The 27,793-nt window shown below is 43.6% G+C and overlaps 1 protein-coding gene across 1 annotated transcript in view; it reads left to right on the top strand.

The window, feature by feature from the left end:
• Positions 1-4,659: 4,659 nt before the first annotated feature.
• The window catches only part of HAUS7 (HAUS augmin like complex subunit 7), a 33,039-nt gene continuing 9,905 nt past the window's right edge, over positions 4,660-27,793 (top strand). Inside the window, exons 1-7 of the mRNA XM_087710878.1 lie at positions 4,660-4,728; positions 10,801-10,916; positions 15,630-15,700; positions 22,902-22,963; positions 23,664-23,779; positions 25,041-25,199; positions 26,864-26,960. Coding sequence (XP_087567004.1) covers positions 4,687-4,728; positions 10,801-10,916; positions 15,630-15,700; positions 22,902-22,963; positions 23,664-23,779; positions 25,041-25,199; positions 26,864-26,960 — 663 coding nt within the window. The 5' untranslated portion in view covers positions 4,660-4,686. The remainder of the gene's footprint in view (positions 4,729-10,800; positions 10,917-15,629; positions 15,701-22,901; positions 22,964-23,663; positions 23,780-25,040; positions 25,200-26,863; positions 26,961-27,793) is intronic.

Here is a 27,793-nt window from a genome sequence, read left to right on the forward strand (position 1 = left end):
CTGCTTGTAACCAACTCTTGGCAACTCACACCAAAAAGTAAAAAAGTCAGATCTTCCAAACTTTTTGGAAGGCTGGGAGGGTAGAGGCTTGCCAAATTTCAAGGGGCATAGGGTGTTCCATCGGGCAGGGCTGCCACAGAAAGGCTCGCTTCCTAGATCCCATCAGATGGCAATTTATTTATTTAGCGTATGGCAGATGGCAATATTTAGAAGGGACTAGTCAGGGCCGGGTTTAGATGAAAAGAGGCCCTAGGCTATTCCACCTATGAGGCCCTTTCACCTCCCACTTTTAAGTTTGTAAATTGCATGAGAGACAATAAAATACATCATTACTGTGATATATATCAATATATATCAATATATATAGCTGGCCTCCCGACGGAGGGCATCTCTGCTCTGCGGCAAAGGCAGCGAGGCCAGCCACCTCCCCTGCTGCGCTCAGCTGCCCGGCTCGGCCCCCTCACCCTCACCTGCATGGCCACTGGTGGGCTCCGCGTCGATGGGGCGGCTACTGGGAGCGGCCGCGCCTCTCACCCGACCGCCAGTGCCAGGAACGTGGGCGGGCTCCCCAACTGCCGCAGCGCTGGAACGATCTTAACCAATACATTTTTATGTTTGTTTATTAGTCATATGCGCAGAATTTCTCCTTATTTTCGGTTCAGTGTTTTAGTGTTCACTGTTTTTAGAATAGTGTAATTTTAATTTTGCTAACAATTTGAATGTAGGCCCCTCTTGATCTTGAGGCCCTAGGCTGAAGCCTAGTTAGCCTATAGGAAAATCCGGCCCTGGGACTAGTACAGAGGGGGTATTCAGCAGGGTTCTCACCAGTTCTGGAGAACCGGTAGCAGAAATTTTGAGTAGTTCGGAGAACCGGTATAAATGCCACCTCTGACTGGCGCCGCCCCTGAGTCCCAGCTGATCGGGAGGAAACGGGGATTGTGCAGTAACCTTCCCCTGGAGTGGGGAAGGAATGGAGATTTTACAATATCCTTCCCCTGCCACGCCCACCAAGCCATACCCACAGAACCGGTAATAGATTTTTGGGGGGATCCCACCTCTGGACTAGTAGCATCCTTATCGTAACTGATCTGACTTCGAAGTGCTACTTTTCATTTTTAGGAGAAATTCCTGCAGCCAACTTCCTGATGGACTTAGTTACTGCTGAATAAATGCCAAATCCTGAGTTTGCACACTTCTACAGTACTGAGTCTTAAATCCGCCATTTAGAAAAGATGTTGAAATTGGATATTATGCTGTACCGGTGTGCTTGATGTGCCCTCTGCTGGCCAGTCAGCAACATTAGGACTCCAAAAGGCACTTCGAATGGTCACTCATGCCCAGGGGTGGGTTTCTCGCCCCGTTCCAACCGAATCGGTTGGAACGAGGCCGGCGGCGTCCTCACGCACGCACGCGGTGCGTGCGTGCACGTGCGCGGCACACGCATGCGTACTAGCGTCTGCGCGATGCTCCAGCTGCTCCTGGAGGATCGTGCAGGCGTTCTGCGCATGCGTGGAAAGCGCGAAATTCGAAAAAAACGGGTAAGGAGCGGGCGCGGGTGTGCGCGCGGGCGCGGGGGGGGGGGGGGGCTTCGCCGTTCCCGGAAGTTACTTACTTCTGGGTTCGGCGACCAACCGGATCGCAGGGACCGGTGCGAACCGGTCGAAACCCAGCCCTGCTCATGCCCTCGTCACCTCAAGGCTCGATTACTGTAATGCGCTCTACATGGGGCTGCCCCTGAAAAGTGTGCAGAGACTACAGTTGGTCCAGAATGCAGCCACGCGAGCGATATCGGGTGTACCTAGATACACCCATGTTACACCCATCCTCCGCGAGCTGCACTGGCTTCCTATTGGTCTCCGGACGCGCTTCAAGGTGCTGGTCATCACCTTTAAAGCCCTACATGGCTTAGGACCTGGCTATCTGGGAGACCGCCTCCTGCCACATACCTCCCAACGGCCGATAAGATCACACAGGTTGGGCCTTCTCCGGGTGCCGTCGACCGGACAATGCCGGCTGGCGGCCCCTCGGGGAAGGGCCTTCTCTGTAGCCGGCCCTGTGGAACGATCTACCAGTAGAGATCCGGACCCTTCCCACTCTCTCGGCCTTCCGAAAAGCCACTAAAACCTGGCTGTTCCGGCAGGCCTGGGGCTGTTGACTTCACGAACAAGGTCCAGCCCCACCTAGACGGAATGTATGGTGTGTTGTTTTTAAATTTGTTTCTCTTTTTCTATTTTTAACTCTTATCTTTTATCTTGTTTTTGTAAGCCGCCTGGAGTCCTACGGGATTGGGCGGCATATAAATGTATTAAATTACTAAATTACTAATTAAACTACAATGACAAATGAGCTAAATATATATATATATATATATGAATTTCAGGAAAATCTAGTCCTTGTCTGTGAGCATATATGTAGAGCATGATACAGAAATCTGGATTTTTTTTCTGAGGTTGCATAATTACAATTTTAAGCAACATTAGCTAGCATGGTCCTGGTAAGGAATGATGAGTTGTCAGTACAGCTAGTCCTCGAGTTACAACAGTTCACTTAATGACTGTTCAAAGTTACAATGGCACTGAAAAAAGACACTTATGACCCATTTTCTGACAAGCAAAGTCAACGGAGAAACCAGATTCACTTTACAACCATGTTACTTACACTAACTTAACAACTGCAGTGATTCACTTAACAAATGTGTGCAAGAAAAGTCGTAAAATGGGACACGCCTCACTTAATAAATTTCTCACTTAGCAACATAATTTTTGGGCTCAGCTGTGGCCATAACTTGAGGCCTGCCTGTAATGGGAGGGGAGTTTGTAATGTAGGAAGTTAGCACCTAGAAGAATGAAATATCCTGGGAAATATTGAAAAGGCAGAATATTATATTTCCCTGGATAAGAAATGGAGAAACATGTTTTTAGGTAGGAAACAAACTCACTCTTAATAGCCCCCACCTTTGTCAATGGGCCATTAAAAACCCTGGGCTAGTCTACTCTATATAACAAAGGTAGGATTAGTCTTCCACAGAAACTCACCCGCAAGGCACCTGGGAAAATTACATTAGGTAGCAAGGCAACCAAACTCAAAGCACAGCCTAAAGAGTTGCCCCTGCATGGTCCCATGGGAGTCCGACAACCAATGAGAATACAAGATCAAGATCAAAGGCCAGAGAGGGTATAAAACCAGGATCTCTCAGCCTCTTTTCTTCTCCACTCAACATTTGGAAGCACATGACCCCCCCCTTTTCTGTTCCAGAACTCAAGCCATGAGATCCTGTCCGCCATTAAACCATCTTTCCAACCAGCCTCCATGTTTCCAGTGTCTTTTTCCCCCCCCCACTTGGAACTGAACCCAGGAGGACATTTCTTCCAACAGTAGTGTGTCTATTTCTGTTGTGTGGGAAGTTATCATCCAGCCCTCTCCCACAGAGAGGTGGGACTAAGCAGGGTATAAAAAGCCTAGCAAGCCCCTCCCTCGGCCCTTCACTTCTTCTCCACCAACATTGAAGCATGTGATCACCTTTTCTGTTCAGGGCTCAAGCCATGTGGTCCTGTCCACCATTAAAACCATCTTTCCAAGCAGCCTCCATGTCTCCAGTGTCTTTTTCCCCACTTAGAGCTGAACCCAGAAGGACATTTCTTTCATCAGTTGTTGTACCGTTATCAGCTCATTCAGAATACACACAAACTGTGCGCTTGTGAATATAACTGAACCAATTTTTCACTGCTGTGTGTCCCATTTTATGCGCACCCTTGTCATCTGGGAACTGGTTTTCCTTGCACGTCTGAATGCATTCTAACAGAAACGAGACTGGGGAAAAATTAGCCTGCAGCCACGAAGGATTCAACCTCACTCCCTACCTAGCTCTTGTGGGAAGTTATCATCCAGCCCTCTCCCAGAAAAATGATATATCCTAGGAAATATTGAAAAGGCAGAATATTTCTCTGGAGGTGAAAAGAAAGAAACATGTTTTAAAAGACAGAATAGTTGCCTGTAGCTTCCTGCCCATCCCCACTTTGTCAATGGGCCATTGAGAAGGCCAAGCTAGTCCCTTTACATAATAAAGGCTTCTCCACTGCAGCTGCAGGGGGAAGGAATGTTGGAACTTTACTCAACTGAGCACATGGCATTTGAGAATTCATCCATACCTGGATTCAAAACACAGCCTAGAGAGTAGCCTCTGCATGGCCCCATGGGAGTCTGACAACCAATCAAAATACATTTCTTACACAGGAACAGGAAACAGAGAGGTGGGACTAAACAGGGTATAAAAAGCCTAGCAAGCCCCTTCCTCAGCCCTTCTCTTCTTCTCCATCAGTATTGAAGCATGTGATCACCTTTTCTGGTCAGGGCTCAAGCCATGTGGTCCTGTCCAACCATAAACCATCTTTCCAAGCAGCCTCCATGTCTCCAGTGTCTTTTTCCCCACTTGGAGCTGAACCCAGAAGGACATTTCTTTCATCACTCTGCTATCCCGCTCTTTTACTATCCCTAGCAGCGTCCTACTCTCCTCCATAACCTACTAAGACTCCCTAATCAAAACAAGGAGATGTTTGCCTTCCAGCAGAACTGCCTATCCTTTTGCAAGAGCGGCGAATTCCTTTCTGTCCTATCAGCTTCGAGGCCGCCGAGCCGACCAACCAATAAAAGCGGCGTGTGGGCGGGGCCTAGCCCGCGCGCGGGAAGATGGCGGCCGGCGGCGTTATGGCGATCTATGGGCGGCTGAAGGTGGTTTGTTTTTGGCAGAGCGGGGGTGGGCGAGAGTTAATTGTTCGCGTACAAGGAATTGGGGAGGGGGCCGGCGTCGATATTGCTCCGTGTCGCCTCGGTGTGGGGGTAAGGGCTACCTGCTTTGGGGAGGTGGGTCCCGGGCAGGAGTCGCCATCTGCGCAGCGTGTAAAAAAATTCCAATGCAAAAAATAGCAAAATGGTGCAAATGCAATTAGATGCATCTGGGAGCTGCCTGTGCATTGGGTGGTTCTTTTATCGTGATGCGCAGTGGCGGCGTCCTTTTTTGAACACCGACCGTTTAGACGCGAGTTTTCCTGTTTAGATTTCAAATTCAAACAAAGTAGGTGGACTGGAGTGGTCTCCAACCTTGCCAACTTTTAAGACTTGTGGACTTCAACTCCCAGAGTTCCTCAGCCAGCTTTGCTTTGCTGGCTTTGCTGGCTGAGGAACTCTGGGAGTTGAAGTCCACAGGTCTTAAAGTTGCCAAGGTTGGAGACTAGATCTACTGTTTCAAAATGCTAATGTTCTTGGCTTGTTAAAAGATCCCCCTGGAAAATGTGCGTCTCTAATTTGCTTCCTGGAGATTGCTTTATTTTATTTTTAAATTTTTATTTTAAACACATCAACAAAAACAAACACATAACTTAAAACAACATAGGAACAAGAAGTTCCATCATATATCATACAGCAGTTCCGTATCGATTTCTTGACAGTTAGTGTTTTCCCTTCTATACATTTCTATCTTGCATTCATGGTCTCCTTATTCGTTATTCATTTTTATGTACTATTCTATATTTATTTATACTTAGCTATTTATAACCAAATGTTATTTACCTATATTGTGCTTTATATTCTTACTATCATTTATTCTCTTACATACAATTATAGGTATACATTCACATAGTTATTCTTTTTCTTTGCTGTTCTTATACTTTTTGTTATTCCATTTAAAAGGTTATAATATACAGTTTAGGTTGCTTTGTTTACCATCCCTAGCGCCTGTTGTAACACCACCTTATTTTCCCTTTTCTGGAGATTGCTTTAAAAAGGAAGGTCAGATTCCAGAGTATTGATTGATGGCGATGGCGTTACGAACCTCCACGTTCGGAGGCAGTGTATCACAAAATGCTGCTTATGTGGAGCACTGGTAGGAGCAATTATTTTTAGATGTAGGTATCTTGGTTATGAAAGCTGGGTTCTAGTTTAGCTATCATTCTTTTCTAAGTTATGGCATACGTTATTAATCCATGTTGGATAAAAGAGCTAATTTCTTTGCCTACTGTGCTTATATTATGGTCTTTGGTATATTTATTCTGCAGTAACTCTTACATTCCACTGAATGTGATGAAATTTGCTCCATGAAAAAACAGCCTTGCAACCTGATCTTCTGCATGTTTACTTAGAAGTAAAATGTTGAGTTTTATTGTACGTAGAGTCCTAACAGTCTTTCCTCTGAATAAGCATGCATAGAAAGAAAGCATTGGATTATGGCTGTGAAAACTCAGTGTGGCTGCTTATACTTGAAAAAGAATAGATGTTGTACGGAGGACATCATGACTTTCCTGGAATTCTTGAACTTATATTTAATATAGACTTCTTGCACTACATTGATGTTTAAGATTTCTTTTTTTGTTTACCCCAAATGCGTTCCCTAATACAAGGTTGTGCTTCAGAAAAAAGTACCTTGCTTCTTTTTATGCATCTGTTAGAATACAATACACTACTTCAACTCAGTATAAATAGAATAAAATAAGTTGACCTCACATTTCAGAACAGTATATATTTGTTTTCTGAGTTCTTGGACTACTAATATTGCTACCGTTTACATCCTGACTCTGTGTATTGAAAGATTTCCAATGGTTGTAATACAAATTGAACCCTAGAGACCAATTCCTCTGTCTTTTCAAAATACCTAGGAAGCAAAAAATCTGTATGAGGTTAAGAAATCTGGAAAACAGATGTGGAGTGAATGCAATATTGTAGGAGTAAATTCATTCCAGCAAATGTTAATGGCAGTGGAGTAGTGTTGGCATATTTTAGGTTAAATGATTTCCACATTTACCCATCATGAATTAACATCAATAAATTTGAGGGTGACATGGAAGATTTCCACTATGCCCTATACTTTTTTAAAAATAATTACCACACAAATAGATATTGATTGATTGATTGATTACATTTATATGCCGCCCTTTTCCCCGAAGGGGACTCAGGGCAGCTCACAATTCAATCAGGGAAGGAGGTACAGACGGGGATAAAAAAGACGAGACATAACAATACAAAATTTAAAAACACACAACAACCATACCATTCGAGAAGGGGGGCAAAAACTCTTTAGCCCCAGGCCTGTCGGAACAGCCAGGTTTTAAGGGCTTTGCGGAAGGCCTGGAGGGTGGTGAGCGTTTGAATCTCCACGGGGAGCTCTCGTTCCAGAGGGTCGGAGCAGCCACAGAGAAGGCCTTCCTCCGGGTAGTCGCCAGTCGGCATTGGCCAGCGGATGGAATTCGGAGGAGGCCTAATCTGTGGGATCTGATCGGTCTATTGGAGGTAATTGGCAGCAGGTGGTCTCTCAAGTACCCAGGTCCAGTACCATGAAGATATGATAAACTATATCAGTGTCATTAAATTCATAGGTTGGAAAAGTTGAAGTCTTGAACCTCCTCCTAGAAGCCATCTACCAGTAGATCTTCATACTTTGGACCTGCCTTCTTTATCACACTGATTTGATGGCTCTTGCTGTTGTAACATAATTTCTGGAAGTGCCCTGTTGGAAGAAATATGCTTCTGGGTTAAGTTCAAGTAGGAAGAAAGGCACTGGAAAGAAACATGGTGGCTGTTTGGAAAGATGATGGTTTAATGATGAACAGGATCTCGTGGTTTGAGGTCCTGGGCAAAAAGAAGGGGAGATGCTGAGAGTGCAGGGGGTTTTATGCCCTCTCTGGGCTTTTGAATTTTGAGTTTGTATTCTGATTGGTTGACAGACTTCCATGGGGTCATGCAGGGGAATATTTTTTCAAAGAATTTTTTTTTAATTCTCTTAGATACATTTTAAGTATACATTCACATGATTGTTCTTCTTCTTTACATTTATCATTCTTAACATTTATTATTTCATTTAATAGGTTACAATATACAATTTGGGTTGCTTTATTTACCATCCCTTCCTCCTGTTGTAACACCACCTTGTTTTCCCTTTCTTTTCTCCCTCCCTCCCTTCTCTGCTTCCTTCCTTCCTCCTCTCCTTTCCCTTCCTTCTTCCTGTACCTTTCTCCTACTCCTGCTCTTCCTCTTCCCCTTCTTACCCTCTCTCCTTCCTCTTTCTCTCCTTTCCATCCTCCTCTCCTTACCTCTTTCTTTACACCCTCTCTCCCTTCTCTACTTTCTTCCTTCCTCCTCTCCTTCCCCTTCCTTCTTCTCTTCCCTTTCTCCTACTCCTATTCTTTCCCTTCCTACCCTCTCTCCTCCTCTTTCTCTCCCTTCCACCCTCCAATCCTTCCCCTTCCTTCTTCTCTTCCCTTTCTCCTACTCCTATTCTTTCCCTTCCTACCCTCTCTCCTTCTCTTTCTCTCCCTTCCACCCTCCAATCCTTCCCCTTCCTTCTTCTCTTCCCTTTCTCCTACTTCTATTCTTCCCCTTCCTACCCTCTCTCCTTCTCTTTCTCTCCCTTCCTTCCCCTTCCTTTCTCCTCTCCTTCTCTTTCCTTCTTCCTTTATCTCTCCCCTACTCCTACTCTTCCTCTTCCCCTTCCTACCCTCTCTCCTCTTTCTGTCATGCAAGGGTAATTTTGTAGTCCAAGGCTTGGTTGAGCCTTGCTGGGTGATGATGTAATGACGGGGCTTTGGGCAATTCCTACTATGGCTCTGCTTGAAGGAGGGAGATCTTTGTTGAGTAGAACAGACTGGCCCAGGCATTAATGACCCATTGACAAAGGGGGGGGGGAGTTACTGCCTCCCTTTTAGGAGAAATATTCTGCCCTTTTAATATTACCTAAAATATCTCATTTTCCTAGGAGAGGGGTGGGTGCTAACTTCCTACAGCCTCCCCTGATGTCCTTTCCGTACCTCAAGGGAGGTATGAAAGACATAGGACTCCTGTAGTCTTTATTCTTAAAAAGTTTTTCAAAAAATCTATAGTGCCACTTTCTGGCAGGGTAGAATGGAGGCCAAAATCTCACCCTTTTCCACTCCTTTGGCAGACAGACTAATCTCACTGGAGATAAATAAAATCAGTTTTTAAAAGAGAAAAAAGTATATAAAAATCTGTTTTTTTTAAATAGATGTAATAGTCACATGCCAAAACCTTCAATGGCAAAGAGTTATAGTGCTATTAATTCTATTTCAATCGTAAGTCAGAAAGGATTTTTTCACATTAAAATGTTAAAAGATGATAAGGCTTTAGGCAGATCTCCAGATGATGCTGGTCTGATCCTTGTTTTACAAGCAAGTCTGCTTTGAAGAGATTCCTAGTTGAATAGAGAAAGTAACAGACAAATTATTAGGCTTAAGTATGTACCGTAAGTCAAAATAAAAATAAATCCTTTACAATCTTTCTAACTAAACATTTTTTTACCTACAGTATTAACAATATTCATTTTAAATGGCTATATAATCAACTCTGTAGCCATGGGAAGCAAATGGAAAGTTGTTTTTTTTAAAAAATATTTTTTATTTCCATTTTCATAACATACACTCACATGTATACTATACATAGCCAGTATCATATAGTATTAAATAATAATTACATCAGTTCCTCTTGTCAACAACGCCCAGAAAAATAAAAACCCATTATAGCTCTTCTGCTCTCCATACACCTCTTTCTTCTACTCTCTCCAACTTTCTATCTTCCCTCCATCATCCTTTTCTACTCTACTTCCCCTCCCTTTCTACTACTCCTCTCCTCTCTCTACAATCCACTCCTCCTTATCCTTCTCATCCTCTCCCCTTATCCTCTCTCCTATTCTTCTCTTCCCATCTTTCTTCTCCCTTCTGTTTCCCACTCCTCCTCTCATTGGTGTATTTCCGCTTCATATCAATATGCTTAACATATCCTAGTTTTAAAGAAAAAATAATAATAATAGTAGTAATGAAAATATAAGAGAAGACAGTATACATGTGGAGTCAAATTACATTAAAATCTAACACGTCTCGTCAAACCTGATATATATCCCTCCCCCAACTTCCCAGAACCCGTACATGGTATAGATTTTTAACAAAAACAGTCTAAAATATATTGGAAAAAAGAATAAAAAATTGATAACATCTTTACATTGAACTTAGCTCCTCCTTGCTAAACTAACTTTAAACAATTTAAATCATTCCTGATCTTAATCATAAGCTATCTGGAATTTCTTAGTCCCGTATTTATTTTGTATATAATCAATCCATTTTTTCCAGTCTCGTTTATATCTCTCGTTTGAGTGATCCTTAAGATATGCAGATATTTTTAGCCATCTCGGCTAAATTTGTGACTTTCAATGTCCATTCTTGAATTGTAGGCAAGTCTTCCTTCTTCCAGTGTTGCGCCACCAACAATCTTGCTGCAGTTATTAAAGTTTAAAAACAATAAAAAAACATGAACCAACAGATTTGCCTCTGTCAGTTTTTCCTGAACTTCCCCTGCAGATCCCTGAATATCCCAGTCAGTTAATTCTGAGGCTGCTGAGGAGATGGAAAGAGCTCTCTGTCTCTCTTCTCGGCCTTTGTTCCCATTTTTTTTTTTAAAGTTGTCTAGCAAAAAGAGAGGGATTTGGGAATGACTGCCCTGCTGACATGATTAAAAGTCATGCCTCAGTCATCTTGAATCTTAATTGAAGCTGAGACATGGCAAACAGCCAGTGAATGCAGAATCGGAGGCTTACTATTTACGTAAGCATTTACCATTTATGATTCTGCCTATTTTTACACAGTAAGAAAAGGCAAAGAATTTAATTTCTTAAGATCAGTCTGGGAAAGGAGGGTGAGAACACAAAGTATTTTTGGTGGTTGGAGATCCTAGCAGCAATTCAAGAAGTACAGGGGGATGCATAGAATGAAATGAAATATTCCAGACTTTATTCTCCATTATCCTCAGGAACTGGGCTGCCCTGCATTAGAGGGTGTATACCTGTCAGATGCTGAAGACATAGAAAAATTGCTATCCAGCCCTTCATCTCTTCGCTTGGACATATTGGAATGGATCTGTGTCAGGTAATGGGTACTACAATTGAAGCCTTATTCCCTGATACGTTAATTCTAGCAGTACTGTCAGAATGTCTTTTGCAAACTCAGTGAAATCTAAGGATCTGACATTACGAGCTCAGAAGCAAGGGAGGGAGAAATAGATGGTTTTTTTCACTCCTTCACAGAGAAAAAAACTTTATAGCAATAGCAGTTAGACTTATATACCGCTTCATAGGGCTTTCAGCCCTCTCTAAGCGGTTTACAGAGTCAGCATATTGCCCCCAACAACAGTCCGGCTCCTCATTTTACCCACCTCGGAAGGATGGAAGGCTGAGTCAACCCTGAGCCGGTGAGATTTGAACAGCCGAACTGCAGAACTGCAGTCAGCTGAAGCAGCCTGCAGTGCTGCATTTAACCACTGCGCCACCTCGGCTCTTTATAGCCTGCTTTGTTAAATATCTCCACAAAACCCCTATATAAGGTCATCCACCAGTTCAGAGTCCCGTATCATGAATATAAGATAATATTCAGTTGTTTATACAACTTGACCCAAGTGATGATGTCTCAATATCTGTGTCTATTCAGGTCTGAATTGGGAGGAACAGTCTCAGGCTCAAGAAGGGGTGGCTGTAATTATGCAGGCTTCCTGGATTGAGATTTTTCATATCTGATCTATTGATCCCCAGACAATTTTTTGGGGGGTATGCTGGTTTGTTTTCTTTACAGAGAATGCTTTTCTCTTTTTTCTTCTTCTTCTTTTTATTATTTCTTGCTTTTAAAATATAACATGTCCAGAATCTGGAAGTTTGTCAGCCTCTAAATAGCAATAGCAGTTAGACTTATATACCACTTCATAGGGCTTTCAGCCCTCTCTAGGCAGCTTACAGAGTCAGCATATTGCCCCCAACAACAATCCGAGTCCTCATTTTACCCACCTCGGAAGGATGGAAGGCTGAGTCAACCTTGAGCCGGTGAGATTAGAACCGCTGAACTACAGATAACAGTCAGCTGAAGTGGCCTGCAGTGCTGCACTCTAACCACTGCACCACCTCGGCGCAAATAATACATCATTCCTTTTAGAGAAACATGACTATAGAGTTGAGGAGGCCCTACATCCAATGCCTCTATAGCCCCTTCCTTGCCATGCCTGTTTTTAGCCTTTCAAGTGCTGGGAGGTGAAGGAGAAAGTTTCTGATCACAGATTCCTTTGCTGATAAAAGAATTATCTCTGCAGTCTTGGGAGCAGGAGACTGAAAAATCCTGTGACTCTTAGGATGCTCTGCTGGAGATCATAAGATTGCGATTTTAGCATTTTCTTTCCCTGACAAGCCAGATTCATTTATTTTTAATATTAAAAGAAACAGCTCTTGAAACCGTTATTGCTTCTTTCTTTGTGATCCTAAAATTTATATGATTTGACCTACTTTTAAGGGAGGTGGTAGTTTCATTTCACGTATGCGTTCCATTTCCAGTTCTGATCAAATGACAGGTGTGCCCTTTGAAGCTTACTTTCCTTTGATTATACATGTTAGCAAGGAAGTTAGTTAGGGAGTTGTAACAATTGTTGAGATTAGCTGTAGCAAAAAAAATCACACCTTGCAGAAAACAGTTTGTAGAAATTAAGAGTAGCTAATCAAAAATAATTTACACTAATTTTTACTTCATTGGGTCCAGCTAGGTGATAGCATCTAAGCTAACCCTGACTGATCTTGAAAAGCTATGTGGGTCAGATTTGATTGTTATTTGGATGGGAGATGAATATAGGTTAGACTATAAAAAAAGGGAAAACTTATTGGAAGAAGGAAATGCCAACCATTTCCATAATATTGTCAAGAAACCTATACAGGTAATCCTCATAACCATTCCTTCAGCAAGCATCCAGTTATGATTGTGCTGAACAAATGGTCCTTATGATTGGTCCTTGGAGTTCCATTTGAAGAGCCGAGGTGGCACAGTGGTTAGAGTGCAGCACTGCAGGCTACTTTAGCTGACTGCAGTTCAGCAGTTCAAATCTCACCGGCTCAAGGTTGACTCAGCCTTCCATCCTTCCGAGGTGGGTAAAATGAGGACCCGGATTGTTGGGGGCAATAAGCTGACTCTGTAAACCGCTTAGAGAGGGCTGAAAGCCCTATGAAGCGGTATATAAGTCTAACTGCTATAGCATGCCTGTAGCCATGTAATCACAACTTGGGATCTTGGCACGTGACTCACAATTTCAACATTATAGTGATCCGGCTGGCCTTTCACAAACAAAATCAAAGGGGAGCACGAGGTTGGAAATTGCAACCACGTGAGATCTTTGCTTAATAGAGTTGCTTCAAAACATAAGATAGGATGGCAAATAAATTAGATAATAAATTAATAATAGCAACCAGAACTGCTGGACCATGTTTGACTGGGCCCTTTGATTTAGAAACAGCTGGCAAATATTAGTTTGCTCCTGTGTAAACCCAATATCTCCCCATTTTTGTAAATGAAATAAAGAAGAACTGAAGTTTTGTACTACCTCTTAGCCCATTTATGTGGGGTTTTTTTTTAGTTAGTTGGCATTTAAAGTCTCTTGATAAGAAATGGCAGGAAGAGACTATGACAAATAGATAGGTTTAAATGGTATTGAAGTATTTACCGTATTTTTCGGAGTATAAGACACACCAAGGTTTTGAAGAGGCAAATTTTTAAAAAAGTAGGTAGGTAGATATAGGGATAGAGAGGGAGAGAAAGAGTAGGTAGGTAGGGGGAGAGAGAGTAGTTAGGGAGGGAGAGAGAGAGAGAGAGAGTAGGTCAGTAGAGGGATAGAGACAGAGAAAGAGAGAGAGAGAGAAATACAGTAGATAGGGAGGGAGGGAGAGTGCAGTTAGGTAGGTAGGTAGATAAAGGGATAGAGAGAGAGAAATACAGTAGGGAGGTAGGGAGACAGAGTGTGTAGGTAGGTAGGTAGAGGGATAGAGAGAGAAAAAATACAGTAGATAGGTAGGGAGAGAGAGATTAGGTAGGTAGGTAGGTAGATAAAGGGATATCTAGAGAGTGAAATAGAGATAGAGAAATACAGTAGGTAGGTAGGGAGAGAGAGAGAGAGTGTGTGTGTGTAGGTAGGTAGGTAGGTAGGTAGGTAGGTAGGTAGAGGGATACAGAGAGACAAATAGAGCTACAGAGAAATACAGTAGATAGGTAGGAGTTTCTGCTGGCACAGCACTTGATCAATATAATTCTCATCAATCAGTTAAAGAGCTTTCCGAAAGGGGAAAAAAGTTTTTGCACTCTGCAAACCTCCCCAAAACAGCCCATTTTTCATGAAAAAGGGCTATTCCCCCCCCCCAAAAAAAAGGCATGAATAGCCTTGGGGGGGGCTTGCAGAGGATTCCTGGGGGGGCAAAAACGAGCAAAAACAGTCCCTTTTTTGCAAAAACGGGCCCATTTTTTGTCAAAAGAATTGCATGCATAGCCTTATGGAGGCTTATAGAGTGCTGCTAGGGACTGGGGGGGCAAAAAACAGCCCATTTTTTGTGCATTTCTGCCCCGCTCCCAGCCCCTAGGAGCTCTCTGAAAGCCTCCATAAGGGTATGCACAGCCATTTTGGTGAAGGGGCGGGGTTTCAGGGGGCCAAAAATGTTGTATTCGGTGTATAAGACGCACTCAGCCTCTTTTTTGAAGGAAGAAGGTGTGTCTTATACTCTGAAAAATACCGTAAATTATTAAAGAGGCAGAATAGCTTTTTTGCCTTGTAGAAATATATGAAATTAAGGCAGATTCTGCCTGTGTAAGTTCTCCCTAGATACTATATGGGGGTTATAATAGTTTGGTGGAATCCAATCTTTAAAAAAGTGCATATTTGGAGTTTCGATTGTAGGAATGTTTATAACAAGAGTAATTGCCTGTGTCCCTTTGTTCTGGCCAATCTTCCTCTGACTGCTCTCTTCATTCTATGCTAAGGGTTTTCCTCCTTGTTAGATTGAAAATCCATGGGTAGAACTAGATTTTACAATAACTTGTTTTGAAATCATTATACGAAATGATCATCATCGCTATTCAAAAATAGATGTCTAAACGGTTGGCTATTGCTCTTTGAAAAGGCAGGTATATTATTGTACCTTTTTATCTCTGATTAATTTCAATTATGAAAGGGTGTGAAGTTTTTACAATATTCTGACAAGGCTATTAGAAGTTTTTTTTATTAGTTTATAATATAAAATACAAAAGAAAATAGTGGGGAAATAAGGGAAGGGAAAACTGTAGGGCAAAGGGAAAAAAGAAAGAAAGGGTATTGACTTCTGGCTCCCTTTGGTGCATTAGAATAAGGTAATAGCATCAAACTTCAATTTTTTACTTTATGCAGTAAAATAAACCAGCCACTTCTATAACAACAAGCCTATCTAATCGATAAAACCCAAAAATCAAAGTTTTTTTTTCCTTCACCTCAAGCACAAAGTCCAGAAGCAGTTTCCAGGTAGAAACTAAAGTAATTGTGTTTTTTTCTTTAATCAAAGCAGTCAATTCGGCCATCTCTGCATCAGCTTTTGTAAGCATTCATCCATTGTGGGGATTAAAGCATCCTTCCATTTTTGTGCACGCAGTAATCTTGCTGCTGTCAACGTATATAATATCAACGTTGCAATTTTTTCCCCCCAAATCTTTTATCCGTTAAAACCCAAAAGAAAAGCTTCTGGTTTTATCTTTATATTCACTTTGCCAATCTCCTGTATATTGCTTTGCTTTGAAAGTTTATTTTGCATTCCCTTGCAGTGTGTACCCACCTCTTCGAGAGCAGTTTTCATCTTTCAATAAGGAATCACAATCAGATTTAAAGATAAAAGGTATACTGTATATCCAGTGGTCATATTAAGTGGATTAATAAATGATCTCTATCATTCTATCAGGGCTGTGGGTGGAAAGGTGGGCAGAATAAGACTATATAGATCAGTGGTAGTCAACCTTTTTCTACCTACCACCCACTAATGGATCTTTCTTGATGGAAAAATTTGCTTACTGCCCACCGGTTTTTGCCCAAGTGCGGAATATTTTTTAGAAAGGAGGGTGTTTTTTTAAAAAAAAGATATGTACGTACATTTATCTTTTTGTTTTGTATTTGTGCTGATAAATAAATAAAGGGAGACTAGTATAGATCTATTTCAAGCTATTTAGCTCTCATCAGCTAGCCATACCCTTACTTGGATATGAACCTGTGCTGTATTACATTTTAGGCAGTTATGTTAACCACTAAGCCACAAGGTTCTCCTCCTTTATCAGCTGAGCCAGGGAAATAGGTATGTATTTAGTGTCACAACCCCTGGTATGCCCAAATATGGGAGGAAGCCTACTGCTTCCTTTCTCTGTCTATCGGCTCATCACAAGACACCATCCAGACAGAAACTCAATATTTTTACTGTTGCCTTTGTTACATTTGTGTTGTATTTGTGCTGATAAATAAATAAAGAGAGACTAGTATAGATCTATTTCAAGCTATTTATGTTAACAAAATAAGAGATGCTTATTAGAAACAAAAAGAGGCTGCTTTTTACCCTTTAAAATCATCAAGTTAATTTATGGGGATACTGGCAACTTTACTGTTAAAAGAAAACAGAAAAAGCAACTTTTGCAGCTAACATTTGTGGCGTTTCTCTTGGCATACAGATGCGCTGCAAAGCAATTGCTCGGTTTCCAGGAAATGAGTCACATCTTAGTTGGCATTCCATCAGTCCATGTTTCAGTCCATCAAGCTTCCAATATTCCAAGCAAAATCTGAACTTTTGGACCAAAATTCTGATTGTTCTGAAGTCCCGTCCTCAAAGGGGGTCAGAACTAATCCAACGGACATAAAACACATTTGTATGAGTTGCTTTTTAAATCTAACAGTGCAGGGTTTTTGCCAAGGAACATGGTTTAGGTTTTCAGTGCATAGCATGTGACTTGGATCAATCTGTAATCTTCGTAATTTGAGAAGCTGCATAAAAATGGATCAACTCGTAATTTATTATGTGGTCATATTTTCCTTTGTCTAATGCTTGCAAGCTAGAAATCATATTTTAATCCATGCCTGTCTTTGGCAATTGAAAACAGCCCTTTCTTTCCCCCAGCAGATGTGATGTGCAACGATTGGTTGATGGATTGCTCTTGTTTTTATGAAACTCTTTTAAAAAAAAAAAAACTTGCCTCTCCTGGTTCCTCAAAGTTTTTCCATAATTGAACAATGCAGCCGCGCAAGCGATATCGGGTGTACCTCGGTTCCACCACAAAACCGCGTTCAACTAAAGCGCGCTCGACGAAACCGCGTAGCTGACGTCATCACAGGGCGACAACAGCGCGGAGACAGAAGCACGCTGTAAACGCTAAACCTAAAATTAACCCCTAAACCTTACCCCCCTAAACCTAATCCTAAACCTAACCATAAACCTAATCCTAACCCTTAACCTAACCCTAAACCTAACCCTAAACCTAACCCTTACCTTAACTTGAATCAGCTTGCTTTCAAAGCGCTATTTAAAGCGCCCTTCTTTCTCCGCGCTCGCTGTTGTCGCCCTGTTGATGACGTCCGCGACGCGGTTTAATCGGGCGCGCTTTAGTCGAGCGCGGTTTTGTCGTGCCACGGGTTACACCTATCCTCCGCGAGCTGCACTGGCTCCCCATTAGTCTCCGGACGCGCGACAAAGTGCTGGTGATTACCTTTAAAGCCCTACATGGCACTGGACCTGGATATCTGAGAGACCATCTCCTGCTACACACCTCCCAATGTCCGATAAGAACCCACAGGCTAGGCCTCCTCCGGGTGCCGTCGACCGGACAATGCCGACTGGCGACTACTCGGGGGAGAGCCTTCTCTGTAGCTGCTCCAGCTCTGTGGAACGAACTACCAGCAGAGATCCGGACCCTTCCCACCCTCGCGGCCTTCCAAAAAGCCACCAAAACCTGACTGTTCCGACAGGCCTGGGGTTGCTGATTTTCGAATCAGGTTCAACCCCCAATTAAACCGAATTGTATGTTGCGTTTTTTTAAATTGTTCGTATTGTTTGTATTCTCCCCCTGTGCATATTTTATTTTCATTTCGTATTTGTAAGCCGCCCGGAGTCCCCCGAGATTGGGCGGCATAGAAACCCATTAAATTGCGAAATTGCGAACAAGTTGAGTTCAGTGTATCTTCACTAGACTCGGCTACCAAAAGGCCTCATTGTCCCTCCTGACCTCTGCCCAGTGTTTTTGCATTTTACTGAGCAAGCTGCCTTGTTCTGGCCCTCCAGCGGCCAGCAGAGCTGGCAGCAGATTCGGACAGTGAGGAGGTTGGGGAGGAACAGGGGCCAGTCCTGGAGTCTGGGGAAGGCTCTGATGAGGACTCTGTGTCGGAGGGGACCAGAGCCGTATGTCAGTTATCAGCTGTCTTCATAGTCAGACATCAGTGAGGCAGATGAACAGCTGGAGCCTGTTCCCAGTGTGTGCATGCGCAGAGTTTCCAGACGAAGGGAACAGCTAAAGAACAAGGGTCGACTTGGGAGTAAGGGCACAGGTGGACGATGAATGGCCCCTCCCAAAGAAAATAAAAGAGGAGCTAAAGGGGAGTGGAGTTTGCAGGAGACCATTAGTTCACTTAATTAGTTCATGACTCTCGGAGGCTCCTGGCCACGTTCTGCAGATCTCGGCCTCTCAGCTCTCCAAGCCAGAGGCTGTAAATCCTCCCTTGAAAGACTTTTCTGGATGTGAATGAGTAGAATTCACAGTAAATTAACAAAAGCCGGGACAAGGAGTTTGCTTCATGCTCTTGGGAAGCCTCGATCAGAACACTACCTAATGGAGCGAGCCCCATTCCAGAAAGATAATGAAGATGTGAGCAAATATGCCTCAGTCTACAGTCACGAGGGACACAAAGCTTGGAATCTGCATCTGAGGCTGTTTCCTACACAACTCAAGAAAGGGACTCCTGGCTCACTATTCTTTAATATTATTGGCTCTCTTTTGGCCCATCAGGTCATGCCCTTTTGAATCAGAGGAGCACATAGCAATAGCAATAGCAGTTAGACTTATATACCGCTTCATAGGGCTTTCAGCCCTCTCTAAGCGGTTTACAGAGTCAGCATATTGCCCCCAACAAAAAATCCGGGTCCTCATTTTACCCACCTCAAAAGGATGGAAGGCTGAGTCAATCCTGAGCGGGTGAGATTTGAACCGCCGAACTGCAGAACTGCAGTCAGCTGAAGTAGCCTGCAGTGCTGCATTTAACCACTGTGCCACATCCTGGGGGTCCAAGTGCCACCTGGAATTCTCAGACATCCTTTAAAAGTTTATGACCAAAATGTAAATTGTAAATGTAAAAGTTTGTGACCAAATTGTAATATTGTAAAATAAGTTTGTGACCAAATTGTAATATTTAACCCCTAATAGAGCCGAGGTGGCGCAGTGGTTAAATGCAGCACTGCAGGCTACTTCAGCTGACTGCAGTTCGGCTGTTCAAATCTCACCGGCTCAGGGCTGACTCAGCCTTCCATCCTTCCGAGGTGGGTAAAATGAGGACCCGGATTCTTGTTGACTCTGTAAACCGCTTAGAGAGGGCTGAAAGCCCTATGAAGCGGTATATGTCTAACTGCTGTTAATATGAAAGAAAAGGGAGGTGAAGAGAGCAGTCCTATTAATAGCACTTAATTTAATACTAAAAGAGACGCAGTGGCTAAGATGCTGAGCTTGTCGGTCAGAACGTTCGGCGGTTCGAATCCCTAGCGTCGCACAATGGAGTGAGCTCCCGTTACTTGTCCCAGCTTCTGCCAACCTAGCAGTTCGAAAGCACGTATAAATGCAAGTATTAAAATAGGAACCAACTTTGGTGGGAAGGTGGTAACCGGTTCCATGTGCCTTTGGCATTTAGTCATGCCGGCCACATGACCATGGAGACGTCTTTGGACAGTGCTGGCTCTTTGGCTTTGAAACAGATGAGCACCGCCCCCTAGAGTCGGGAACGACTAGCACATGTGTGCAAGGAGAACCTTCACCTAATGCAATACTCTTTTGCTCTGAGGCCATCGGCTTTTGTGTCTATCCGTATAATTCTTGGCCCAAAACTGGTAACACATGTTTAGTCTGAAACGTAATTGTCTTTTTTCCACTGGACTCCATATCGCAGTCAGTGCTTTTGTTCCCAGTTATTTGTTGCTATCCCGTCCCTTGAATAAGAGACACTGAAAAATGAACTGGGGACACCCTTGGTGGCAGTGGTGGGTTTCAAAAATTGTTCGAACCTACTCTGTGGGTGTGGCCTCCTTTGTGGGAGTGGCTTGCCGCCCGTGTGACCAGATGGGAGTGGCTTGCCGCCCATGTGACCGGATGGGAGTGGCTTGCCACCCATGTGACCGGATGGGAGTGGCTTGCCACCCATGTGACCGGATGGGAGTGGCTTGCCACCCATGTGACCGGATGGGAGTGGCTTGCTGCCCATGTGGCCGGATATGAAGATGCCGACGACACTTGTCAGAACCACCTTAAATTACCTCCCACACAGCACTGGCCTGCATAAGAATAGGATGTAAACTTGTTTTTTAAAAGGCATCTTTGGTTTGCGTTAAAACAACTTCAACACACGCAATGTTCTGATTGCACCACAAACGCAGTAGTCATCCTTACCTTTCACAGAGGCACTGAGTTTTATAAATGGGAGCATGATAGTGTAGAATAATCATATCCAAGATGGGCAAAACAAATGTCCTGTCACTGAATCAAGCCTCTGTTCAAAACCTCTGCTGTGGTTTTTGGCGTACATGGGATTGTACAAGAAGTACCAGATGGGGATATATATATATTTTTGTAGAATCACCTTTGAGTGGGCACTGAAAGAATCGGGCATCTTGGTCTGGTATCAAACTCCTCTGTCTCTATAAAAAAATGAATAGCTAGACCAAAGGCAAAATTACTTGTGGAAGCCAAGTCTTGCACTACTAATCTGCTGTTTAAAAAAATAAAATGTTGCTTTCAGGGAAGAGTTTCCTTCCACTCTGGGCCAACGTTTTAATTTTTTTTGCTATGGAGTTGTAGAAAAAACAGGACACGCAAGCCAGCTCTTCAGGGAAGGAATAGTTTATTTGTGCAGGTTCATAGCAAAGAATAAATGGCCTGAACCATGAGTGACAGGCAGGAAATCCCTTATATAGTTTATCACTTTCAGCTAAAGCCATCTGCTAGTTTTGGATACACCCCTCAAGATTTGCCCTTGAGTTACAGCAATATTATGTCTACAGGAAGTCATAATACATAATCAGCTAACAGAGCAGAGTAACTCGTATTTTGAGGAACTTAAATGTGTCTTCCAGACAGATTTACAGTCAAGCCAGCAAATACATTAAAATAGAGACAGTTAAAGCTTAATATCATGAAACCCTAGTTTGGTTCAGGCTTGGGGCCTACCTTGGTTCAGCCTGCCACCTCAGAGTGGTCATTAGGAATTAGGGGAAAGTAAACAAAATAGAATATAGAACTTTTGTTTTGTGGGTTTGATTCAGCTTCCATAGCCTTCCCCAGGCCTGGCCTCGTGCCGGACGTCTGCCATCTCCTGGCACCAAATGGAGCCAGACATGCTGACGTCATTCTACAGATATAGATGTGTAAAAACCTATCAAAGTACTGTAGTTTTTTTTAAAGCTTTGTTAAGACTTAAAACTTTGGAATGTAAGTGTATGTTGCATTAAAATCTCAAGCTCTCCCCTCTATACTCTCTTTGTCACCAAAGCAGAATGGATAAGTGTTCTGACCCCCCTCCTTCTCCGTCCAGGAACGAAAGCCAAAAGCCACGTAACTAAAAAGGTTTCTTTTAATCAGTCCAAGCTCTTGTTGGCTGCAAGCCCAAATAAACAAAGATAATAACTCTGGCAGAAAGTCCTATAACTCACAAAACTCACTGCAACCAGGATTCTATATATCCAGCCACTTATCCAAGTTAGCTTCTCTCGATATATGAACGAGGAACGATCACGAGAACGTTGACTTCTGCAAACGGGGTGTCACCAGCAGTCTCTTATCAGCAGGAGGGGATCCTGATCAGCATCAGCTGTTCGTAATCACCTCCTGTAGTTACTCTGTTGTCCTTTACGCTGGTCAGCCCTTCTCCTGCATGCATCCTGATACAACTCCCAAATGCTTTCATGAACATTCCCTTTGATCCGATGCTCTGCCGCCACCTGGTGGCCAACCAGTCTCTCCTCGCCCTGCTCCGAGTCGACACCCTGTCCAGGGTCCTCAACCTCCTCCAAGGCCGACTCATAAGACCCCTCGCTGTCGGAGTCTGGTGGCAGCTCCAATGGCTCTTGCCGGGCCACAACAGGTAAGTCTGGGCTGGAAAGTCATCCAATGCATGACAAATTAAAAAGAAAAAAAACCACCCAAAGCAGAGCCATAGAAAGCTGAAATGCCAAATGTTTCATAGGTATCCCTTTGTGAGGTGGCAGCCTGAACCAAAGTAGGCCTCAAGCCTGAACCAAACTAGGATTTCATGATATTAAGCTTTAACTGTTCACATATAGAAATTGCAAAGGTTTGCTTTTAGGAAGTATGCACATGAAAACTGCTGAAGCAAAAGTCTCTATTTTAATGTATCTGCTGGCTTGAGTGTAAATCTGTCTGGAAGACACGTTTTAATTCCTCAAATGTATGCTATAGTTTATAACTTCCTGTAGACATAATATTGCTGTAACTCAAGGGCAAATCTTGAGGGGTGTTTCCAAAACTAACAGATGGCTTTAGCTGAAAGTGATAAACTATATAAGGAAGTTCCTGAATTTCATTCAATGTTCAGGCCAATTATTCTTTGCTGTGAACCTGCGCCAATAAACTATTCCTTCCCTGAAGAGCTGGCTTGCGTGTCCTGGTTTTTCTACAACGTTTGGACGCCTGCTTCCATTTGCAAGCAGGGAAAAACCGGGAACATTTAACCCAAAGGACTTCATGAGCTGAATTGCTCATGAGACCTGGAAACTTGTTTGTTCCGCAGCAAATGATAACTGTGGGGAAACCCTAGCACCCGTGCAGCTAAACTTCCTCCTCTCCTGGCAGGAATGGCGAAGCTGGGATACGACCTGATGCTTTGTCGAGCTGACGATTTGGACCTCATCAAGGTAAGCACCAGGAAAACATCTGCAGAAGGAGCCTCCTGTCTTCCGTGGCTGCTTTATTGCCATTTCCTTGCCTTTCATTCATCATTCAACAAAGATGTCGGCTCCTTGTTGCCTACTGGGCCTGGATATTCTTCTACTCTCAGCTTTCCTGCAGCTTAAGTGGCTTGCAATAGATATGACAAGCTGCTTCCTCTCCCCGCTCCCCCTCCATAGTAACATTTAACTAATGTAGGTTATGTGATAAGGAAAAGAATGAAATGAAGCCTGTGTCGTTTCTCTTGGTGGAATTTTCTTTCTAGGCCTCAGATATTTTTCTTCCCTTTCAACATCGGGCCTGTTCAAGAGCCAAGGTGGGGCAGTGGTTAAATGCAGCACTGCAGGCTACTTCAGCTGACTGCAGTTCTGCAGTTCGGCTGTTCAAATCTCACCGGCTCAGGGTTGACTCAGCCTTCCATCCTTCCGAGGTGGGTAAAATGAGGACCCAGACTGTGGGGGCAATATGCCGACTCTGTAAACCGCTTAGAGAGGGCTGAAAGCCCTATGAAGCGGTATATAAGTCTAACTGCTATTGCTATTGTTCAGACACTGTAACCTGAAGATTGACAGCTGAGCATATCTGAGCGGGAGGCCTGTTTACATCAGCAGGCGGGAAGGGAAGATGCTAAGAGTTTGCATGCTTTTTTTGTGTGTGTCCCCACAGGGAAAGGCCTCTGTTCAGAAGCAGCTCCATTTCCTGCAGCAGCTGGTGGCTATCATTCCAGTTCAAACTAACTTTACGCTCTCGGACTCTAAATCAGACTCCAGTAGTTATTCCAGGTGAGGGAGAGGTACCCTTCCCCACAGTTAGAAATTCCTAGGCTTTGCAGCTGTCGTGCACTAAAATAATTAGATTTAGTTAATGTGGTGTTGAATATCGCTGCTGTTGCCCAGGTAGGGCTGGATTGTTACTGTTGGCAGAAGGCGTGGAATTCTGCCATTTACAATGGCATGCTGATTCGGATTTTGGGATGAAATTGGCATGCCATCCTAGATCATTTGTCCTGGAAAACGTCCAAATTTGCGTGACCCGTCAAAACCACGCTCGACAAAACCGCGCTCGACGAAAGCGCGTACCTGACGTCATCAGCAGCGCGACGAAAAAAATTAAAAAATAAATTAAATTAAAATTAAATTAAAGCAAGCCGATTCACATAAAGGTAAGGGTTAGGGTTAGGGTTACGTTAAGCGTTAGGGTTAGGTTTAGCGTTAGGTTAAGGGTTACCGTTAGGTTTAGGGTTAGGTTAAGGGTTAGGTTAAGGGTTAGGGTTAGGTTTGGGGGGGTTAGGGTAAGGTTTTCGCTTTAATTTTAAATTTACCGCTCACAGCGCGATGTTTTCGTCGCGCTGCGATGACGTCACGTACGCGCTTTTGTCGAGCGTGCAATTGTTTACCGCGGTTTTGTGGTGGAACCCAAATTTGTGGGTACGTTCTTTTTTTCAGTGTGGGTTTTAGAGTAGATATTTGGGATAGATTGCAAAGGGGAAGTACACAGGAATTAAGACGATAATGATGGAATCTTAAAACCCATCATTTTATATTACTTCCACCCAGCCACAGCTAAAATATATGAAACTCTGCCCCTTTTTCTGCAATGCAGAGCACTTGTTCAAGGTGGCTGATTTTAAACTTATGAGCCGAGGTGGCGCAGTGGTTAAATGCAGCACTGCAGGCTACTTCAGCTGACTGCAGTTCGGCTGTTCAAATCTCACCGGCTCAAGGTTGACTCACCCTTCCGTCCTTCCGAGGTGGGTAAAATGAGGACCCGGATTGTTGTTGGGGGCGATATGCTGACTATGTAAACCGCTTAGAGAGGGCTGAAAGCCCTATGAAGCGGTATATAAGTCTAACTGCTATTGCTAAACAAGTGCTCTGGGGCCATGTTTTATTCCTATCGAACTTACTTGTCTTTTAATGGGGACGGATCATGTCCTCTTTGATTTTTAGACTCTTTCCTCTCTTCATACCAATCCCAATTTTACTTCCTAGGATAGACTGCCCTGCAGTCTGCATTTTATAATTCCCCGGCATTCTCTTGCAGCACAGGAGAATATTGTGAAGAAATAGCTAGGAAGAACGAAGAATACGTAAAGCAGGTTTTCACTAGCCCTGATCTACAGAAAGTGCTGAATCCAGAGTCCCCTCCCTGGAGCTCAGAGATAAAGCAACTGCTTTTGGGCGAAGAACGAAAACAGAAAAGGTAAGGTTCCAGTGCCTGGTGTTAAGTTATGGAAAGTAAGAGAGTCAAGAAGTCCTTTGCCTCAGTTTATTGAAGAACAATGCGGGTGGCGCGCTAAAAGTGTCGAATAGAGGAAAGGACTTGTGTAAAAATGAGATCTGCTTTTCCATTGAGGTCCGGTGTCCGTATCTATTATGGTGAAACCGAGGTGGCGCAGTGGTTAAATGCAGCACTGCAGGCTACTTCAGCTGACTGCAGTTCTGCAGTTCGGCTGTTCAAATCTCACCGGCTCAAGGTTGACTCAGCCTTCCATCCTTCCGAGGTGGGTGAAATGAGGACCCAGACTGTGGGGGTGATATGCTGACTCTGTAAACCGCTTAGAGAGGGCTGAAAGCCCTATGAAGCGGTATATAAGTCTAACTGCTATTGCTATGAATTCCTGCTGCCCACTTTCTCGTCTGTGTATATAAAAGGGCCCTGCTGTCTCTGAAGCTGAAATACACCAAGTGAATGAGAGGAAGAGTGGGAAGCAGAGGAGAGAAGAAAGATAGGAAGAGAGGGATAGGAGAGAGGGTGAAGGGGGAAGATGAGGTGTATAAGGAGGAGTGGTAAGGGGAGAGAGGAGAAGGAGAAAGGAAGGGGAAGTAGAGTAGAAAATGATGGAGGGAAGACAGGATGTAGAAGAGTGGGAAGCAGAGGAGAGAAGAAAGATAGGAAGAGAGGGATAGGAGAGAGGGTGAAGGGGGAAGATGAGTTGTATAAGGAGGAGTGGTAAAGGGAGAGAGGAGAAAGGAAGGGGAAGTAGAGTAGAAAATGATGGGAGAGAAGACAGGATGTAGAAGAGTGGGAAGCAGAGGAGAGAAGAAAGATAGGAAGAGAGGGACAGGAGAGAGGGTGAGGGGGGAAGATGAGGTGTATAAGGAGGAGTGGTAAGGGGAGAGAGGAGAAAGGAAGGGGAAGTAGAGTAGAAAATGATGGAGGGAAGACAGGATGTAGAAGAGTGGGAAGCAGAGGAGAGAAGAAAGATAGGAAGAGAGGGATAGGAGAGAGGGTGAAGGGGGAAGATGAGGTGTATAAGGAGGAGTGGTAAGGGGAGAGAGGAGAAGGAGAAAGGAAGGAAGTAGAGTAGAAAATGATGGAGGGAAAACAGGATGTAGAAGAGTGGGAAGCAGGAGAGAAGAAAGATAGGAAGAGAGGGACAGGAGAGAGGGTGAAGGGGGAAGATGAGGTGTATAAGGAGGAGTGGTAAGGGGAGAGGAGAAGGAGAAAGGAAGGGGAAGTAGAGTAGAAAATGATGGAGGGAAGACAGGATGTAGAACAGTGGGAAGCAGAGGAGAGAAGAAAGGAAGAGAGGGATAGGAGAGAGGGGGAAGGGGGAAGATGAGGTGTATAAGGAGGAGTGGTAAAGGGAGAGAGAAGGAGAAAGAAAGGGAAGTAGAGTAGAAAATGATGGAGGGAAGAAAGGATGTAGAAAGGGGGAAGAAAGTGTCGGATAAGGTATAAATATGGTGTATGGAGAGCAGAAGAGCCAATAATTGGTTGGGTTTTTTTCCTTTGGTAGTTGATGGTAAGATGAATTGATGTATTTACTTAATAATACAACATGATATTGACTATGTAATAGTATACATGTGATTATATGCTATGAAAATGGAAAATAAAAAAATTTTCTATGAAAAAAAAAGGGCTGTGCTGCCAATGACTTCTCACGAGCAAACTCTCTTGGAGGCATCAGAGGAGCTGGAGAAGACGGCAGCAGACTTAGAAAACCTAAAAGCACAGGTAGGCAATTTACAAACCTGCTTTACCAAACCGGGGGGGGGGGGTGCATTTGTTTTACAGTGAGACGGCTGAGTTAGAAGTATCTTTCTGAATCGCCTCCAGTTTATTTGCCCCATTACTGCAGTTACAAACAGTCTGTGATATTTCATTTTATCAGTTATATAGTGAGCCGAGGTGGCGCAGTGGTTAAATGCAGCACTGCAGGCTACTTCAGCTGACTGCTAGTCCTGCAGCTCGGCGGTTCAAATCTCACCGGCTCAAGGTTGACTCATCCTTCCATCCTTCCGAGGTGGGTAAAATGAGGACCCAGACTGTGGGGGCGATATGCCGACTCTGTAAACCACTTAGAGAGGGCTGAAAGCCCTATGAAGCTGTATATAAGTCTAACTGCTATTGCTATTGCTATAGGCTCCTCATGGAATATTTACAGAAAGGAATATCTGATTTTATGAGACTGATGATCTGTCTCGGTTCTGTAACACAGTAATTACTTAAATTGTGTTAGGTAGATGTCTATTAGTAAGTTTCCATATCAAAAAGTATCAAGAAAATAATGTTGAAGAGTTGCTAGCCCTAAGTATCATATTTTTTGCACTATGGCACACTCCCCCCCCCTCACAAACACACAAAAAAAGTGGGTGGAAATATCTGTGTGTCTTAAAGAGCGAATATTGCCAGGGGGGTGGTGTGTCACTACTGTCTCCATTCCCCACCACTGGGGAATGCTGGAGCCTTTACAGCCGAGCAGCTGATTGGCAATTGGATCGGCCTCCCTGAATATCACCGATCAGCTGTTCTAGGCGGGGATTGCCGACACCAAACAGCAGGACAAA

This window comes from Thamnophis sirtalis, unplaced genomic scaffold (assembly GCF_051295495.1).
Source record: "Thamnophis sirtalis isolate CommonGarterSnake01/CBP01778 unplaced genomic scaffold, rThaSir2_p1.2 scaffold_3, whole genome shotgun sequence".
In the NCBI taxonomy this organism is placed as follows: domain Eukaryota; kingdom Metazoa; phylum Chordata; class Lepidosauria; order Squamata; family Natricidae; genus Thamnophis; species Thamnophis sirtalis.